At 53.9% G+C, this 19,538-nt stretch overlaps 1 protein-coding gene across 2 annotated transcripts in view; it reads left to right on the top strand.

Moving 5' to 3' along the window:
• The window catches only part of SLC45A4 (solute carrier family 45 member 4), a 79,229-nt gene extending 59,995 nt beyond the window's left edge, over positions 1-19,234 (top strand). For both annotated transcript variants that reach the window (XM_053559182.1, XM_053559183.1), the window contains exons 3-8: positions 4,010-4,198; positions 6,011-6,190; positions 6,723-7,804; positions 8,500-8,599; positions 9,612-9,823; positions 14,445-19,234. In XM_053559182.1, coding sequence (XP_053415157.1) covers positions 4,010-4,198; positions 6,011-6,190; positions 6,723-7,804; positions 8,500-8,599; positions 9,612-9,823; positions 14,445-14,810 — 2,129 coding nt within the window. In that variant the 3' untranslated portion in view covers positions 14,811-19,234. The remainder of the gene's footprint in view (positions 1-4,009; positions 4,199-6,010; positions 6,191-6,722; positions 7,805-8,499; positions 8,600-9,611; positions 9,824-14,444) is intronic.
• The last annotated feature ends 304 nt before the right edge of the window (positions 19,235-19,538 follow it).

Raw genomic sequence — 19,538 nt, 5'->3', positions numbered from 1 at the left:
AGCTACAGCTCACCCCTCCTGCACCCTCTACCCTTGCTCAGGGTGAGCTGGCCTGGACGCCAGGGTAGCACAGGGTGGAGAATGAGCTGGCGGCTGCTGCATGGCGCTCTGGAGATCCAGCAGGGCACAGGGCGCTTACGGCCCCTTTCTTCAGAGCTTCCAGGCTGGCAAAACCAGGCACGAAGCAGCCGATTACAGCATCTTATACGAGAAAGCCAGTGCCACCTGCCTGCAGAGCTGTCATGGGGACCAGGAGAAATACTGACTCACAGTGACGCAGGCCCCCCAAGAGGGTGGCCAAGAAGCTGGTGCAGAGTGCCCCTCCTGCAGTGAGGAGGTGTAGATTCTGGGCAGGACTGAGGACAACTGCCAGAGAGCAACAAAGAAGTGGAGTCTGGAAGGAGGTGGGCAGCTGGGAAGGGAAAAGGCACCGGCAGGGTCCTCAGTCTCCACGGCCCCCACCAGGAAGGTTGGCCTTGGTTGATGCCATGCAGGGTGGCTGGAGCTTACACAGGTCCCTGCGCTCTTGCGTTTTTAAAAGAGCCTTAGGGAGGAATTAGGATGGGAGGGTGGTCTCAGACCCTGTGTGTGAACTGCTCACATCTCCCTGGTTACTTACATATGTATGTATTCGTGGGACAGATTTCCAGCAGCTGGACAATAGCTAAAAAGAATTGAACAGAGATTTTCGCTCTCTGCTACTACAGGGAGACAGAGGTTTTATTTAGTCCAGCCAAGTTAATTATTATTAAACAAAAATGTCAGCATTCTTCAAGGGACTATGAAAGAAAGTGGAATCTATAACACGTCATTCACTAAGTGCAGGGTGCAGCTCAGTATCACTAGACCTTTTTAGAAAGGAAAGAAAAGGTGAGCCTTACTCAAGAGACCCACAATGGAGACTGAACACCCCAGGGCAGTGACTCAACGCTGGAATTACCAGACGCACGTACACAGCCAGGCCCACGGACAAAAAGGAAAACATGCTCCTAATGAAAAGTGGGAAGGCCCAGCAGAGAAATAGAAGCTAAAGAAAGAGAGCCACATGGAAATCTAGATCTGGGGAATACAAGATCGGAGATAAAAAATTAACTAGGTGGGGTTCAGAGCAGATTGGAGGCAACAGCAATATCCGTGGACTTAGGGATTAATCGTTAGAACTATCTAATGTGAAGACCTGAGAGCAGGGACGTAGGGCATTGTGGGCTCTGCTGTGTGGCTGGAGTCCCAGGAGACGGGGGGCACGAGTCTGCTGTGTGACTGGAGACTGGGGGCGGGGGGGCACGGGTCTGCTGTGTGGCTGGAGACCAGGGGGCACGAGTCTGCTGTGTGGCTGGAGTCCCGGGAGATGGGGGGCACGGGTCTGCTGTGTGGCTGGAGTCCCAGGAGACGGGGGCATGGGTCTGCTGTGTGACTAGAGACCAGGGGGCACGAGTCTGCTGTGTGGCACAGCTCTGCTGTGTGGCTGGAGTCCCGGGAGACGGGGGGCACGGGTCTGCTGTGTGGCTGGAGTCCCAGGAGATGGGGGGCACGGGTCTGCTGTGTGGCTGGAGTCCCAGGAGATGGGGTCATGGGTCTGCTGTGTGACTGGAGACTGGGGGGGCACAGGTCTGCTGTGTGGCTGGAGTCCCGGGAGATGGGGGGCACAGGTCTGCTGTGTGGCTGGAGTCCCGGGAGACGGGGGGCACAGGTCTGCTGTGTGGCTGGAGTCCCGGGAGACGGGGGGCACGGGTCTGCTGTGTGGCACAGGTCTGCTGTGTGGCTGGAGTCCCGGGAGACGGGGGGCACGGGTCTGCTGTGTGGCTTGAATCCCAAACAGGATGAATGGAAAGAAATCATGATACAGGCTCATAGTCAAACTGCTGAAAACCAACAATAAAGAGAATATCTTAGAAGCAATAAAAGTGTAATGAACAGATTTTAGAGCAAAATTTAAGAGCATTTACCACCAGCAGATCTGCTCTATAAAGAAGTGCTAAAGAAACTAAAGGAAATTCTTCAAGCTTAAGGGAATTGGTGTCAGATGAAAAATCAGGTTTTTCAAAATGACGGGAGAAATGCTGGAAATGGTAAAGTGGTTTGGATCAGGTCTACAGGCATTCCCACCTCTGTGGACCCGCAGTCCCACATGGTGCCAGACTGGTGTAGGGGCCCTGCAGCGAGGCACAGCCCCTTGGGGGCACACACGGGTGGCCTGGTGGCCTCATAAGTGTGGGAAATGTAGTAATCGGGTGCTTGAGGTGGGGGTGTCCTCCTGGGTGGATGACACGTCCCTCCCTTGAAGGAATTTCAGCAGTGAAAGTGGGAGGGGTGCTACAGGAGACCCAGAACACTTCTGGGTGCCATCCCCAGGGCGGCCAGGACCCAAGGATGACTGCAGCGGGCCAGGCAGGGAGGTGGCTCGCACACAGGTGCTGTGCCCCTGCGAGGAGCCCTGGTCATTGGGCTTGCTGGCACTATTGGTACAGTTATGACACGTGTAAAAATGCCAACAAGAGCAAGAGTCCGTGCATTGGGCTCATAGTGCTTTCCAGTCTTTCTGGAATTTTGAGGCAGCCATTTCTGAGAAGCAGGTGTATGAGTCACCTGCTGTCAAACTCAGGCTGGTCTCCGTGGCCACGGCAGCCCTGCTTTCCTCTTTGCACAACACTGGTGGTGACAGGCGAGGGACCCGCGTTGCCATGTGAGTCCTGGCCCACCCAGTGGAACACATTCAGCAAACTTCTTGTTTCCTGAAACACCGATACTTTCTGCTGACTTCAAATAGGAATCAAATGCAACCTTCCTGAAGTTCTGTGTGGTGCAAAGGTCAAAGCAAACACCTTAATTTCCCAGTCAGAATGTGTAAATATTTTAATGGGCACATTAGCAGTAACTGTGAAAGGTGCTTCCCTCCTCCTTTGAAAATGACTTCCTCCTCCTGCACAAGTTTATTTTTCTTACTGCTGTGGTTCAGCACAGCATTCCATTTCGCAGCACCTTTGGCAGCATAAAACGTTAGCCAGATGGATCACTGGCGTGGCCAAGCGCCTTTATTTTTAAGTGCCTTACTGAAATTTGACTTCAGTTTGAGAGGTGGACTGAGCCTAAGTCTCCCGCTGGATCATTGGTGAGCAAGTGATCCTAGTATGTCCAGCATCCAGATCCCTCCCGCCACTGACACCCCTTCACAGGGGCGGCCAGCTCCCAACTTCACAGCAGAGACTCTGAGGGGCTGTGGCCGTCACACAGCCCATTTGCGGTGTGGGGCTCCAGCTCTAACCAGCCACAATCGTCGGCCCACCCAACTGCCAGTGGGCACTCTGTGGTAGGGAGGCGGTGTGTGTGTTGGGGTCGTGGCGTTTGAAATCAGGCATCCCGGGTTAAATCCTGGGGCTACCCCTTTCTAGCTGTGTAACCTAGGACAGGTTGCATGTCCTTTCTGAGCTGCAGATTCCCTATCAGTAAAATCAGCACAGCCATCCCTGCCTCCCTGGGCAGTTAGGAAGTTACATGCAGAGTGGCTGACGAGTGCCACCTACAACACATTGGGTGTAGCTACACACTCTGTGCGACTCCCACCCCTGCTTAGCAGCCACCCAGAACCACCACTGCTAGGCTAATTGAGCCCTATGCTGGCGGCCTGGAACTTGTGTAGGAAGTTCCTCTGTGGTATGTTTTCAGACAGCTAGGTCCAGCCGTTGCAGGATCTTGGTACCTCTCTGAGGTTGCTGTCACTGTCCTCTCTGGGTGTGGACCATAGGTGTGAAGGGACAGTGGCCCTGTGCCTGCTGCCCTCGAGGCAGCCTTCAGCAGACCTGCAGCAGGGTCTTGGCCTCCTGTGTGCAGCCCTGGGCAAGGTGCCCTCCAGGCATATGGGGTCCACCCTCCACTACGAGACTGGGTGCTTCCCTCTGACCACTGGCTTTGCTGGAAAAAGAAAGTCCACCTGGGCTAACAGAGCACCCTGTGCAGTGCCCCTGGTGCCCAGCGACTTCACATGTAGCATGTGACTCCCGTGTCCTTGCAGGCCTCCCGGAGCAGTACTACAGCCTCACCTGGTTCCTGAGCCCCGTCCTCGGCCTCATCTGCACGCCTCTCATCGGCTCTGCGAGCGACCGGTGCACCCTGAGCTGGGGCCGCCGGCGGCCTTTCATCCTTGCCCTGTGTGTGGGCGTGCTCTTCGGAGTTGCCCTTTTCCTTAACGGCTCTGCCATTGGTAAGTGTGTCTCTGTCACTCTCTGGGTCCTAACACCTGCCCAGGGTCCCTGCCCAGGGTCACTCTGCTATCAGTCAAAGGTGAGTGGTATTAAATGGCTCAGGACGCCCCTCTGTGGGACTGTCTGATGCCTCCGGGGTACTCGGCAGTGACCCCACCTCACCCCACCCCCCCAGGCCTGCTTGGCAGTGCTGGAGCAGCCCTACATGGGAAAGCCTGAGGAACCTGTTCCCAGGGAGACGCTTCCTGTTGTGACCATTTGTTTGTAATGCGTATCTGACCCCACGTCCTGTTTCCAGCATTATTTCAGAAATTATCTTTTCTTTTTTGTCCTCCCTTTCTTAGACTTGGTATTGAAAGTGTCCAGAGCCTAGTTTGGTGTTTTGATTGTTTCATGTGCTTGGGTTTTGTTTTGCCCTTTTCTGTTGTTTTGTTTTTAATTACAGCAACTATATGTGGGAAAATACTTTTTGCTTTGAGGGCATCCATCAAAACTGTTCAAAACAAAACATTATTTTTTGGCAACAATTTTTTGAGACTGAGGACTTTATTACTCTGTTCTGAAATAGAAGAACTTACCCAGGTCTGTCTCTTCAGATGGCGGGCGGGGTGTCGGAGTGTTCGGTAGGAGAAACCCAGAAAACCACCTCTGTGCCAGTGTCACTCCCTTCAGGAGGCCTGGACTGTCGGGCAGGTGCCCGCGGTCACCTCCCTGAGTTATGCCCCCGTGTGGCCTTGTAGGGGTGGCCTTCTCCAAGCTTCCTCATACATGGGATTCAGAATTCTGGGTCCTGCTTCCCTGGCACCTACAGGCACAGTGCTGTGGCTCTTGGCCGTCTGGGTCTCAAGTGTCCCTGCCCCACTCTTACAGAGGTGCAGAGAGAAGGACAGGCTGTGTGCCAGTGTGCAGTCCTGCCCAGTGTGACCCCAGTGCTGACAGGGGAGCTCCAGTGCCTGGTGTGAACACTGCCACATGCCTGTAGTCCCAGGAGGCCAGCAGGGCACTCCTGGGCAGAAGCCCCATCCTGTGCCTCCTGCAGGGCAGATCCGTCTGTGTCACAGCACTTTGGGGCTGCTCCTGGGTTCCCAGCCTCAGCTCCCACTGCTGCTGTCCTTTGTCACAAGGCACCACTTGTCTCACCATAGTAGATGGAGACTCAGGTTTAGGTTCAGCCTTCAGGATCATAGTGTGGCCTCTGGGTTCATAGCCTGGGGCAGACTCCCCTGAGGTAGGCAGGTTGTGCTGAGAACAGCTCCAAGGGGTCCTGCGGACAAGGCGAGGCCACCGCATCTTGTCAGCCATGTCTCCTGACTGCTCAGGGGACCAGCTTGACTCGCAGCATCCTGGGCGCGGTTTCCCTTCAGGTCCGTGGGCAGAGCGCATGATGCCTACGGGTTGGTTGGGCATCTTAGGTGTGCCTGACGCCCTTGAATGGTGTGGATGGCTGTGAGCCCACACGCCCCCTTCTCAGCACATGCTAAGTGAGTGGTGGTCACACTCTCACAGTGGTCACCCTCTATTGGGTGGGCTGGAGAGGACCCTTAGCCTCTTTCCTGTTTCAAAGTATGTAACGGGAGATAAGCTTTTGAAGATCCAGTGAACCACTAACAAGAGTGGGAAGGAAAAATAGCCCTGCAAACCCCAGGAATGGAGAGACCCAAACCTACTGTTCACCTGGAGTCCTAGGCATGAGACCTAGGTGTGGAAGGGGCTACCGCGGTTTCCCAGGCCATCTCCCCATGGGTAACAGTTTGCTCTCAGCCCTACCTGGCCACCGTGAGGTCTGACAACCTCCCTTGTGCTCCTGGCAGGCCTGGCGCTCGGCGATGTCCCTGGCCGGCAGCCCATCAGTATTGTCCTCACGGTGCTGGGTGTGGTGGTCCTGGACTTCAGTGCTGATGCGACTGAGGGGCCCATCCGTGCCTACCTGCTGGACGTGGTGGACAGCGAGGAGCAGGACATGGCCCTCAACATCCACGCCTTCTCTGCTGGTAAAGCACAGCTTGGGCATGATGTCAGAGTGGGGGCATAGGGCAGGACCACCTCTGCTCCCTCCCAAGGCCAGGGCCATGCATCGGGGCACACACTGTCTTAGCGCCTGGTTCCTATGCAGATGCTGGCAAGCCCTGGCAGCGGGTGGGGTCCTAGGGCAGAAAGGTGGCCCCTCCTGGCCATGGAGCCCAGCAGGACCAGGGGCCTGAAGAGCTGCAAGAGGTGAGTTGGCCCAGTCCTGCCTGGGGGGCTCTACTCGCTTGCCAGGTGCTCACTCACCAGCAGGTGAAGATGGCCAGTTCGCTTAGGGGGTCCTTCAGCGCAGAGAGGCACATGTGGGGTGCCTCGTTCCATCTTGGCACCAATCTGCCCTTCACTTATCAAGCAGAAAGTGTATTAGGGTGGAATGATCAAGCCTAGGGTCACTGGAGTTTCTTTTTTTGTTTTCCTACCATTTCCCATTCTCCTCCCTGAAACTGGTGTCCTGACTGTGAGTGGGGCCCCTGCTCACCCACTTCTGCCTCCCTGCAGGCCTCGGCGGGGCTGTGGGCTACGTGCTGGGCGGGCTGGACTGGACCCAGACCTTCCTGGGCGACTGGTTCCGAACACAGAACCAGGTGCTCTTCTTCTTCGCCGCCATCATCTTCACGGTGTCTGTGACCCTGCACCTGTTCAGTATCGAGGAGGAACAGTACAGCCCGCAGCAGGAGCACACCGAGGACACGGACACCCCACCCGCCAAGCTGGGCTGTGCCCACCCCACCGCCCCCCGCCTGGGCGCCCTGGACGGGCCTGAGAAGTATGGCGCTGTGCCCACCTTCCCCGACGAGGTTCAGTCGGAGCACGAGCTGCCCCTGGACTATCTCGACGTGGACATTGTGCGCAGCAAGAGTGACTCTGTGCTGCATATGCCAGATGCCACACTGGACATGGAGCCCGAGCTGCTCTTCCTGCATGACATTGAGCCCTCCATCTTCCATGATGCCTCCTACCCCACCACCCCCCACAGCACCAGTCAGGAGCTCCCCAAAGGACACCTGGGACACATGCCCCGAAAGGCTACATTCCTCAGGGAAGCGGTGAAGGAGGAGGAGACCCTGCTTGATAATCACTTGAACGAAACTAAAGTCCCCAATGGGAGTGGCTCCCCGCCGCCAAAAGACACCATCAGTGACTACCCCAGGGTGGACGTGAAGCCGGCTGCATCCGGCTCCATGCGGCGGAGGAGGCACGCATTCCACCGGCAGGTCTCCAGCACCTTCTCCTACTACGGCAAGGTCGGGTCCCACTGCTACCGCTACCGGCGGGCCAACGCCGTGGTCCTCATCAAGCCATCACGCAGCATGAATGACCTGTATGACCTGCAGAAGCGGCAGCGGCAGCGGTGCCGGCACAGGAACCTCAGCGGGGCCACCAACTCGAGCGGGGACACGGAGAGTGAGGAGGGTGAGAGTGAGACCACAGTGCGCCTGCTGTGGCTGTCCATGCTGAAGATGCCGCGCCAGCTGCTGCGGCTGTGCGTCTGCCACCTGCTCACCTGGTTCTCCGTCATTGCCGAGGCCGTGTTCTACACCGACTTCATGGGCCAGGTCATCTTCAAAGGGGACCCCAAGGTAGGTGCCGACACCTCACAGGGTTCTCACTTATGCATGCTGGGTGGGTGCCCCAAGGGTGCTGGGGCTCCTCCACCACTGCGCTGCCTAAGTACCAGGTGCCCGGGGTGCAGGTGGGGACATGCAGCAACTGGGACACATGCCTCTGTTGACGTGGCCTGGGTCGTTGTGTGAGCTGCATGGGGGTTTGCAGTGAAGTCTACGGTGATCACCTGTGGGTACCAAGAGCCGAACTCATGTCCTGGTAGGATAAGGATCAGGCTCAGCAGATGGCTCTTCCAGTTGCTTGGTATCAGTTGGGTTCACACCATGACCGCATTGTCCCCAAAAGCTAGGCGGCCTTAGCACATGCCTCCCCTCTCCATGTGGTTCCTCCGCTTCTGGGCTTCATCTGAGCTGCAGCTCTTGACAGCTCCAAGGGGACCAATGGGGAGGCTGCTGGCGTCACTTCTCCAAGTCCAGCCCAGCCCAGCCCACATTTGAGGGTGGGACGCAGACTCTCCCCCCTTCTTGAGGGTGGCAGAGTCACCTCACATCTGTGGGCTATAAGAGTTTGAAAACAGTTTTCTGGCTCTGGCTGGGCATGGGGTTAATCCTCCTCCTAGGTAGCTTTTTATCATTTCTCCTAAAATAAATTGCTGGCCTTCAACTGAAACATACAACAGCATCTTCAACCTCTTCTCCTCCCGGAACAGGCCCCCTCTAACTCGACGGCCTGGCATTACTACAATGCCGGGGTCAAGATGGGCTGCTGGGGCCTGGTCATTTATGCTGCTACCGGTGCTATTTGCTCAGGTAAAAGTTTCCTGGTCAGGTAAGCCTCCCACCCTGGAAGGCGCTTGGTGGCCAGACGCAGGATGAGTTGCACCTCAGAGGGTGGGAGCGTGTCAGAGCCTGCCTCCTGCCCGAGCGACACCCCTGGAGGAAGCGTTGGTGGCGTATTTCCTCATCCCTGGGGGTAGGAATGCTATCAGCTGAGCCCAGAGCAGAGAGTCTAGGACCTTCTGCAGGCTGCCCACATTGATGGTACCTCTGTTTGGACATGCTGTCCTGTCCCCACCAGCACAGCTGGACAAAGGCCTGACCCTTGCTGAGGGCTCAGCCAGCAGTCACAGGGCGAGAGGAGCAGTAGACAGGAGGCTGCTTCCCCTGAGTGCAGTGGGGGTCAGAGTGCCAGCGTGCCCAGGCTCACCTTCCAGAACTGGGCATAACTGTGGTCACAGGTCTCCCTGCAGGGTGGCTGCCACCCCCTGCCCTCTATATGAGCAAAGGAGGAGCAGGCCAGATTCACTTTAGCCTAGCTGGGCCTGAGGATGCCCAGGGTCAGTGCCCTCAGGCAGCCAGCATGCCAGGAAACAATGTTGTTGCTGCTTGGCAAAACAGTTCTAGGCAGAGCGCCCTCCTGGAGTGGGGGCATCTGAGCCTCCATGTGCTCCCCAGGCAGGCCTTCCCAGTGCCACTGCTGCAACAAAGTTGTCTGAGGTAGGGCCAAAGAAGGTGGCTGAATGGGCCTGGATTGGTGGCCTGGCAGATGGGGGAGGCCCCCAGAAGCTACAGGAAGGGCCAGGTTACGGGGTCTGGGACAGGGAAGGCTGGGAGCCGTAAGCATGTTCTAGGCGGATGAGCTGCTGTGCCCAGCAGGGACCACCTGGTGGTAGGCGGGGCAGAGAGAAGGTGATGCTTGCCTACCCAAGCAGGCCCCCATCCAGCTGCAGGAAGGGGCATGTCAGGGCAGGGAAGGGGTGGTCGGGGAGCCTGACAGGATGAGTGTCCTGGTCACCATTCCTCCCTGTGGCCCTCTCTGCAGCCCTGCTACAGAAGTACTTGGACAACTACGACTTGAGCGTCAGGGTGATCTACATGCTGGGGACTCTGGGCTTCTCCATCGGCACGGCAGTGATGGCCATGTTCCCCTACGTCTCCATCGCCATGGTCACCATCAGCACCATGGGCGTGGTGTCCATGAGCATCTCCTACTGCCCCTACGCCCTGCTGGGGCACTACCATGAGCTCAAGCAGGTATGTCTCGGGGTGCCAGGGTGGGCGGGCGGGCGGGCAACATGCAAGACAGAGATTATCCTCCTTGGTTCTTTTCATCTGAAATGGCCCTTGATGAATCCAACAGCTGCCACCTGCCCCGAGTCAGTCTCTGGCCACATGTTCTCCTGCCGTCCCCAGCCCCAGCCCCACCCCCAGCACCTGCCTAGAGGCCTCTGGAGGCAGAAGCCCATCACTGGGTCTTGGCCAGGGAGCTGGAGGCAGTCCCCACCCATCCAGTCCTCTCAGCAGGGTCATGTCCCCCCTGCCCAGTGGAGACCAGCTCCGTCTGGTGGAGTGGAGCGAGAGCTAAATTTACACCTCCTGATGCCACATTTAAAAAGTAGAGAGGCCGGTGAAATCCATTTTAATAGCATATTTTATTTAACCCAATATATCTAAAACATTATCTTTACATTCTTGCTGCGTCTTTGAAGTTCAGTGTTCAGTTTGTATCTACAGCGCAGCACAGTTGGTGAGCCACAGCACAGGGGCAGACCACAGCCTGCAAACTCCCCACACAAGCTAAAAAGGCCACATCTTTTTCTTCTCAAAACTAAACTATGTTTATTCTTCTAATTTCTCTACATGGTTCTTAAGCCAAATGTACTAGTTAGGTGCACACCAAGTAACACGTCTAAATGACAGTATTGTTTTTCGAATAAACTTTTTAATTGACATGTGACATGGCTTCTAAGCTGGGAGGAAGAACATCACGTAAACCTGCCCCGACCAGCAGGGATGTTCTCAGCCCAGAGCCCCCACCCGCCCTCCAGCTCCTCATCTCCAACACTGTCTGGGACTTCTGCTGTATCTGAACTCTGGCTGGGATGTCTGGCTCCATCCCCTGTGGCTCACGTGTGCTCTTGCTGGGCCAGGACTCCGTGCATTTTCATATCCCCCTGTGTGGCCACTGCGTGTAGGTCCACACTCTTACTCCCGACACGGCCATGAGCATCCCCACCCGTGCTGTCCGTCCTGCCTACGTGCAAACTTTCACTGGTAGTCTACTCAGAATAGATTACGTATGGTTTGGAGCAGAGCATCAGGATTTTGTTTTTTTCCTCCACATATTGATATCCACATGACCCGGCACCATTCCCTGCAAAGACCATCTGTCCTCACCCCACCCCGCCCCACCCACTGTGCCGGGGCTTCACCGTGCAACAGGCGCCTACATACTGTTTCTGCTCTCTGTTCCCTGCTCATTCGTTGACAAATGTTACACCATCTCAGGCAGCACCCGTAGCTCAGTTCACAAGGGCGCCAGCCACATACACCTAGGGTGGCGGGTTCAAAGCCCAGGTCAGCTAAGCAACAATGACAACTGCAACCAAAAAATAGTTGGGCATTGTGGCGGGCGCCTGTAGTCCCAGCTACTTGGGAGGCTGAGGCAAGAAAATCACTTAAGCCCAAGACTTGGAGGTTGCTGTGAGCTGTGATGCCACGGCACTCTACCCAGGGCGGCAGCTTGAGACTCTGTCTCAAAAAAAAAAAAAAAGTTACACTGTCTTAATTAAAGTATTAATGGTTTTATAAAAAGTCCAAAAACCTGGTAGTGTAAGTCCTTGAGTATTGTTATTCTTCAAGATTGTCTTGGCTCTTGTCAACAATGTTTGTTTACTTATTTATTTTGAGACAAGAGTCTCATTACATTGCCCTCGGTAGAGTGCTTTGATGTCACAGCTCACAGTAACTTCAAACTCTTTGGGCTTAAACGATTCTTTTGCCTCAGCTTCCCAAGTAGCTGGGACTACAGGTGCCCTCTGCAATGCCCTGCTTTTTTTTTTTTTTTGGTTGCAGTTACCATTGTTGGTTTAGCAAGCCCGGGCCAGGCTCAAACCCACTAGCTTTGGTGTGTGGCCAGCGCCCTACTCACTGAGATATGGGCATAGAGCCAACTGTTTATTTTTCATCTGAATGTTAGACTCAGCTTCTGGCTTTTTTAATCAAGATCAATCTGGGGACAGCTAAAAACTTTATAGTACCAAACCTTTCTACCTATAAATATCATATATCCTTGTATGATTAATTCTCATAGCTATCTGTGCCTCCTTGCAGACCTCCACACACACCACGTCATCTTGTATGAGAAAGGTTCCTCTTCCTTAGTACCTTTTATTTATTTTTCTTGCCTTCTTTTTTTTTTTTTTTTGTAGTTTTTGGCTGGGGCTGGGTTTGAACCCACCACCTCCAGCATATGGGGCCAGCGCCCTACTCCTTTGAGCCACAGGTGCCACCCTCTTGCCTTCTTGAAATGGCTAGAGCCTCTGATATGATACTGAATAAAAGTGGTGATAGTATGTTTGCTTGTTCAAACTCAAAAGGGAATTACTATCTTACAATGAAGTATGATGCTTTAACTTCTGTTTTTCTGGGAATTTGGGCATTTCTTCTGACCTTTCGAATTTATTGGCATTAAGTTGATCACAATATTCTCTTATATAATAGAAACTGTAGTGATATCAATTTTTTTTTTTTTTTTTTATAGAGACAGAGTCTCACTTTACCGCCCTCGGTAGAGTGCCATGACATCACACGGCTCACAGCAACCTCTAACTCTTGGGCTTACGCGATTCTCTTGCCTCAGCCTCCCGAGCAGCTGGGACTACAGGCGCCCGCCACAACACCCGGCTATTTTTCTATTGCAGTTTGGCCGGGGCTGGGTTTGAACTCTCCACCCTCAGTATATGGGGCCGGCGCCCTACTCACCGAGCCACAGGCACCTCCCTGATATCATCTTTTTTATTACTGATAATAGTTATCTGAGAGTTTATCGATTTTGTTTTCAAAGAGCTTTTGTTATTCTTAATCCTCTTTGCTGTGTGTGCTTCACGTTGTATTAACTACTGCTCTTGACTGCACACGGGGGCCCATGCCAGTAATCCTAGCACTCTGGGAGGCTGAGGCAAACGGGTTGCCCTGAGCTCACAGGTTCAAGACCAGCCTGAGCAAGAACACGAGACCCTGTCTCTAAAAAAAATAGCCAGGTGTTGTAGTGGGCACCTGTAGTCCCAGCTACTTGGGAAGCTGAGGCAAGAGAATCACTTGAGCCCAAGAGTTAGAGGTTGCTTTGAGCTATGATGCCACTCTACCAAGGGTGACAAAGTGAGACTCTGTCTAAAAAAAAAATAAAAACTACTGCCTGTTCTTTACTATCGCCTACCTTCTATTATGTCTCAGTTTAACTGGCTATTTTTTCATGTCTTACTTTGATTTTCAGTCTAATATTTGCATTTCAGGCTACTAATTTCCCTCTATGCACACCTTTACCTGAACTCTACAAGTCTTAATATGTTGTGTTTTCAATCGCTTCAAAGATTATTTTAAATGTTTTGTTGTGGTTTCTATTTTGTTTTTTTTTTTTTTTTTGGTAGAGACAGAGTCTCACTGTACCGCCCTCGGGTAGAGTGCCTGTGGCGTCACACGGCTCACAGCAACCTCTTAACTCTTGGGCTTATGTGATTCTCTTGCCTCAGCCTCCCGAGCAGCTGGGACTACAGGCGCCCGCCACAACGCCCGGCTATTTTTTGGTTGCAGTTTGGCCGGGGCTGGGTTTGAACCCGCCACCCTCGGCATATGGGGCTGGCGCCCTACTCACTGAGCCACAGGCGCCGCCCAATGTGGTTTCTATTTTGAAACATAAATTATTTAGACGTTGATGAATTTCTAACATTTCTGAATTTTTCATTGTTGTGTTGTTCTTGATTACCAGTGTAATTCCTCAGTAGTCAAAGAGCATATTCTATGTGATTTCATCCCTTAAAACTGATCACGACTTCCTCTGTGGCCCAGTGTATCTGTTGCGTGGATAAATGTTCTGTACGCACTGGAAGGGGTGTGTTCTGCTCTCGTGCTGTGTCTGTGTGCATTAGGTCGAGTTTATTAATGGCTAAAACCCTCCATTCTCTTACTGCTTTTTGTCTGCTTATTTTATGAAAGGCACGTTAAAACCTCCCACTGTGTTTGGCACACACACATTCAGAATTTCTCCCACTGATTGGTACACACCCATTCAGAATCGCTTTGTTTTTTATCTTTTTGGTGGGCTGACCCTTTGTTCATTATCTCAAGGACAAAGTCATCTCCGGCAATGTTGTCTGATGAGTCCTGTGTCTAGTAATCGTGGTGTTGTTACAGGAAAACTGGTTTCCTTCGTGTCTTCCATCAAGGGACACAAAGCCCTGCTCACTTTTTCCTTGGGTGCAGCTGCTCTCCCACATGCGGTCACCTGAAGTGGTGCCACGGCAGCGTCAAAGTGGGCTCAAGGGTCTCTGCCCTCCATCCCCAGCCACAGACCACCAGGGCCGTGGTCAGCCCAGCCCTGCCACTGCCCCTTGGGCTGGCGGCCAGTCCCTTGGGAGCTTGTGTCCTGGTTGGCTTGACAACTTGCTTTCAGTCCTGTCCAGCCCTATGATCTACAGCTTTCCGCCTCCCTTGCCTCCATGGTGCTGGGTAGGAGTTGGGCACTGGGAGAGACTCAGCCGGAATTGGTTGCAAGTCTTGTTTCCAGATGTCTGTGTTGACGTTCTCACCCTGTGAAGTGGGCGTGGGAGTGGCAGTAACTTCACCACGGCTCACGCTCTGTTCTGTTCTCTCACAGTACGTCCACCACAGTCCTGGGAACTCCAAGCGCGGCTTTGGCATAGATTGCGCCATCCTCTCCTGCCAGGTCTACATCTCCCAGATCCTGGTGGCTTCGGCCCTCGGGGGTGTGGTTGACGCCGTGGGGACTGTCCGCGTCATCCCTATGGTGGCCTCCGTGGGCTCTTTCCTGGGCTTCCTGACAGCCACGTTTTTGGTGATCTATCCCGAGGTGTCAGAGGAGGGCAAGGAAGAGCAGAAAGTTCTGTCCTCCGAGCCGACTGGTGAAGGCGGGGCTGGCAGGGGCAGCGAGAAGCCCACCATCCTGAAGCTCACGCGGAAAGAAGCCCCACAAGGACTGGTGGAGACGGAGTCCATGGTCTGAGCCTTGCTCCCATCCAGCACGTCCCTCCAGGCGAGAGATGTGGAGGGCAGGCTGTGGGCGGGGCGGCCTGGGCAGCAGACAAGCGCAGCCCCCACCAGGCCCTCCAGGCACAGTCAATTTAGTAGTCCTAGGCTAGGTTCGCGCTATAGACAGAAATACCACACTAATTACTTTTTCAACAATTAAAAAATCATTTGAAATATTTTTTTAATTGAAAAAGATCTTTTAATTTCAACTCTATCTTTATTCTGCAGGTATATTATTCTGCATGTTTTTAAAGTATAAGACATTTACAATATAGACAGTAAGCAATTTAGAAAAAATAAGATTTTGCATTTCTGAAATTATAATCGAAAACAAAACACTGACGCCCTGTGCTGTATCCTCTCTGAGTACTTCAGGTAATGGCAGTGTCGTCAGTGGCCTCCAGATGCCTGCAGGTATTTGGATGTCTGTCAGATCTCATCACATTGGTGATGTTGCAGCTATCGGAGAGCATTTTTAGGGTTATTTTAGGCAAACTTTTTTTTTTCCACAGTTGTGGTTTTCTTAGAAACACATCATCTCTTTTCCTCAGAGAGTTTGACAAACTGTGCCCAGGGCAGCCCTGGCCTTGGGAGTGGCCACACACCAAAGCTGGGCTCAGGTTGGCCCATGGAAGCCATGGGCAGGAGGCAGCAATTTGCAACGTGGGTTCCAGAGCCCTGCCCCAGTGGCGGGCTGGGCAAATGTGAACTCTCAGCTGGGAGCCTGCGGGCTCCCGTGCTGCATCCAAACGACCAATTCACCTCGTCTGAAGTACTCCCAGGAGACCAGGCGGCCTCTCCAGACCCCTCCCTGCATCATGGGAGAGGAAGTGTTGTTGACTCTTCCATTGCACTTTGTCTCCAAACCATTTTCTGGGGAATCCCAAGCACAGCGCTCTAGGCAGGCGCCGCCTCCCTCCCAAGTCCTGGCACAAGGCTACCTCAGGTGTATGTGGGGCAGCAGCCCCAGGACGGGGAGCATGTGGGTGCCCCAGGACCTCCGTCCCCTCCTCGAAGGGGCCTCACATGCTGGGACCTGTCAGAACTCTGTGACTTCCTCCCCGCGCACCCTGTTGATGCTGGGACTCTGGGGCCAGTGCCGAGACAGGCAAGCATCTGTCTGAGACGGGGCAAGGCCCACTTCGCAGAGGGCTCCGCCAGGGATTTCTGGTTTCAGCAAATAAACAAAACTCGGGGAAGTACAGTCATCAAATGCTGCAGCTATCTGGAAATGTTTTTATACCTAAGCAGTTTCTGCTCTTAGTTCGAACGGTCAGTCTAAGCTTACTAGGATTGAGAGGCCCCTGCACACCACGCAGATAAAGTCAGACAGTTGTAATACTTCCGCTGCCTCAAGTGAATGTTTTTTAAATAAAGTACTTTGAAATGCATGAGAATCATGCTGCAATATTGATCATTCTACAGCAAATACATATATATATATCTATATATTTCAAGATGAAACTAAAGCAGTTTTTAAATAAATTACTTGAATTTTCTGTGTATTTAAAGGAATGACTATGATCGATGTACTTGACGGGCCTCTGGTCTTGCCCTGCCTCTTGCCCTCTGTCGGCTGGTGTGTTTTGTGTCTGAGCAGCACTGGTACCTGGTGACGGGAGGTGTGTGCTCACCAGTCCACGGCATGTCCCTCACAGCCCCATCATCACGGAGGACTGACTCAAGACTGCAAGAGCATCTTCCGTGTGGATGAAACTTGAATGGCCTTGTGATCTCACGCTTGGACAGGGCGAGTCCAACTACCGACCACTGCCACACTGCTGCCAACACGCCACCAGCAAGAGCCCAGCATCAGGGCAGTCTGACCTTCCCTGGGGTAACAGGTACCTCTGTGGTTCTCACCCCCGCCAGCCTTCCCCTCAAGTATCAGGCACCTCTGGGGTCCTCACCCCCGCCAGGCATCCTTGACAGCCCTTTCCTATGCAACTTGGTTCCCTTCCATGGCTTTAAGATTGTAGAACGTGAGATTTCACTGAGGTTGCCAGGATGTGGCCGTTTCCCACATCATAGCCATTGTTCTAACTGGGTTATCCTGACAACTAGGAGAGACAGGGGTGACCTGATTCAAGATCTCAACAAACCAAACCAAACCCCTGGGTCCAGCCAAGAGGCCCCAGGGGTAGCTGCAGTTCCCACAGATGCAGGAGGCTTGGGCCTGGCTGGCCCTTGATTTTAGGAGATCCCAGCCTTAAACTGACAGTTGTCTGAGGTGAGAGACAGCAAAGGATGTGCCGTGTTCACTGCTGGAACATGAACACGCTAAGCCACAGTGCCAGTCAGCAAAGAGTGTGACTGCTATTCCCGGACGGAAGGGGTTTAAAGCTGGAAGTCCTCCAGATGTTTGCAACCAAAGTCTTTTTCTCACTGTGGGCCTGGTCAGTGCAGCCCCGGCAGGAGGCTGGGATTTCGCTCCACGCATTGGTAGCACGTTGTCTTCTGGAGCAGCCTTCCTGGGAGGCTCATGGTGTGAGTGTTCCTAGGTGGAGGAAGAACCAGCAGACAGATTCTTCTGCCGTGGCCCCTCCCTTGCAATGAGATTTCAGGATTGCACTGATTTGAGCCGAGTAGTGTCATCACCTTGTGTCTTAAAAGCTGGGCAGGAGGCCAGCTGTGTGTAGTCTGCATGGGTCCTACTATGGGCAGGAGGCTGGCTGTGTGCAGTCTGCATGGGTCCTACTATGGCTCTGACATCATACCTCAGAGCTGCCCACGCCATCCGCCTGTCTGCCACCTGGAAGGAGAGTGCCCTGTCTGGGCCTTGGCCCCCACCAGCACTGGTGGGGCTGTGCCCTTCCCAGGCTGCCAACCAGCTAGCCAGCACTGAGGACACAGGTGGAGTTGGCCTTGCAGGGTCCTCGGGCTGGGGATGCCACCCAGCACCACATAGCATGTCAGGGCAGGGTTTTAGGGAGCTGGGCCCTATGTGGTACTTGGGGTGTATTGCCAGAATAGGGCAACCTTGGTCTGACTGGTGTTTTTGTTCAGTTAAGTAATCTTAACAATGTTCCTCTTAACACGAGTAGCAGAAGTTCCCGTGTCAGAGATGTAAGTCGGAGAGAAGGCACGGAGGCTGCAGGCATCTGGCCGGCCCAGCTTGTCTTTGCGGTGTTCTCCCCGACACTCCCCAGTGGCTGCGGAGCCAGTGGTGGAGGTTCTGTTTAACTCAGGCCCCTCAGGCAAGCAGCAGGCCCTTCACATCCCTGTGGGAGGCAGGACAGTGGAGCCTCCTCAGATGCTTAGTGGCCCCCGGTGGAGGAGTGGGTCTGTGACCACTTAGGACCCAAAGCTGAGCCTCTCTTTAAGTGGCTGCAGAACATGGCACCATGGCACACAGGAGTGGGCAGGAATCAGGCTGACCAGGGCAATGCCAGTTCCTGCCATGGGGACAGCCCAATCCCTAAAATCTGTGATGTTTGGAGGCATGTTGGAAAAATACTCTGAAGATGCCAGCCATGCCCTCTGTGGCTAATGGTCTGTGCAGCAGTGGGTGATGGTGACCTGGTGTAGACCAAGTTTGTTCACACTGGACCTACCAACTCCACAACAGAGGCGCCAAAATCTCGCTTTTCCGAGGTCTTTTGCTTCTACGAAGCCTCTGTCCATCATTAAGCCACCAAAACTGAATGTACAAGTTACTGTCGCTGATGAGTCCCAGTGACATCAGAAGCTGCTTCTGAGAGACACCAGCTCCCTGCCTCCAAGCCCAGGCCTCTTCAGGCCTGCGTGAGGGGCCCCGGTTTCCAAGAGCTCCTGGGGGGACTGCCCAGCACCCACCTGGGAGAGGTGTCTGTGCATTTCCAGCTTGAACGTGGCCTGTGCCTACTTGGCACGTTGGCAGCCCAGTCTAACATCACTCGTGTGAAGCCAGTCATCAGCATCCTGGCCAGATCCCCTCCACCCCAGCCCGAAGGCCTCCAAAAGAGCTGAGCACCCCTCCCAGTGACTCTGCCCCCCATCCGGGGCTGCAAGGGTGACAATGGCCTGTTTGTTGGAAACGCCTCCTTACCAGAGCAACTCCCTAGGCAACTTGGGACAAATGATTTAGTTCCATTGTGAACTGGCTACAGGACAACTTTTTTATCAACTTATTAAGTTGGAGCACTGTAATAGCTCTTGCTGATTTTAGCAGTGACATAGTGTGTGTTAAACACATAAGGCTAAGTTTTCTGAGGAAAGGGATCACGGGTGACAGTGCGCGGGACTTAGCCGTGAGGTGGGCGGGGAGCCCTGGGATGCAGCTCCGCGCCCTAGCCAGGTGGACTCTGGCCGGCCCTGCTGCCCCCAATACTCGGTCCTGCTCGTGGTTCGGTCTGTTAAGCTCCCTGTCTTCCTGTGTCTGTCCTCAGTGCCTCTGCCATTGACTCAATAAACTTTTCCCTTTAGATGACAATGTGGGTGTTTTCATTGCTTCCCCAGAGGCCTGCCTCTGCTCTTGGGCAACCTAGAGAGGGAGGCAGAATGGCCTTGGCCTGCAGGTGGAGTGGGTGCCCCTATCACATACATGGGCCAGTCCCCAGAACCCCCAGCATGGGCCTGTGCCAGCCCTCCAGCCTGCTCCCTCAACCCTGACCTCCTCTTCTGGTGCAGGCAGTCTCAGGCCTGGGCCCTCTGAAGGTCGCCTCCCCCTTCTGGAAAGTTCCTGGCTATCCCTCGAGGGGACACCTGGGCTCTGGAGTATGAG

Source organism: Nycticebus coucang, chromosome 13 (assembly GCF_027406575.1).
Source record: "Nycticebus coucang isolate mNycCou1 chromosome 13, mNycCou1.pri, whole genome shotgun sequence".
Taxonomy (NCBI): Eukaryota; Metazoa; Chordata; class Mammalia; order Primates; family Lorisidae; genus Nycticebus; species Nycticebus coucang.
Note: the sequence above shows the minus strand (reverse complement) of the source record. Positions and strands in the feature narration are given on the sequence as shown.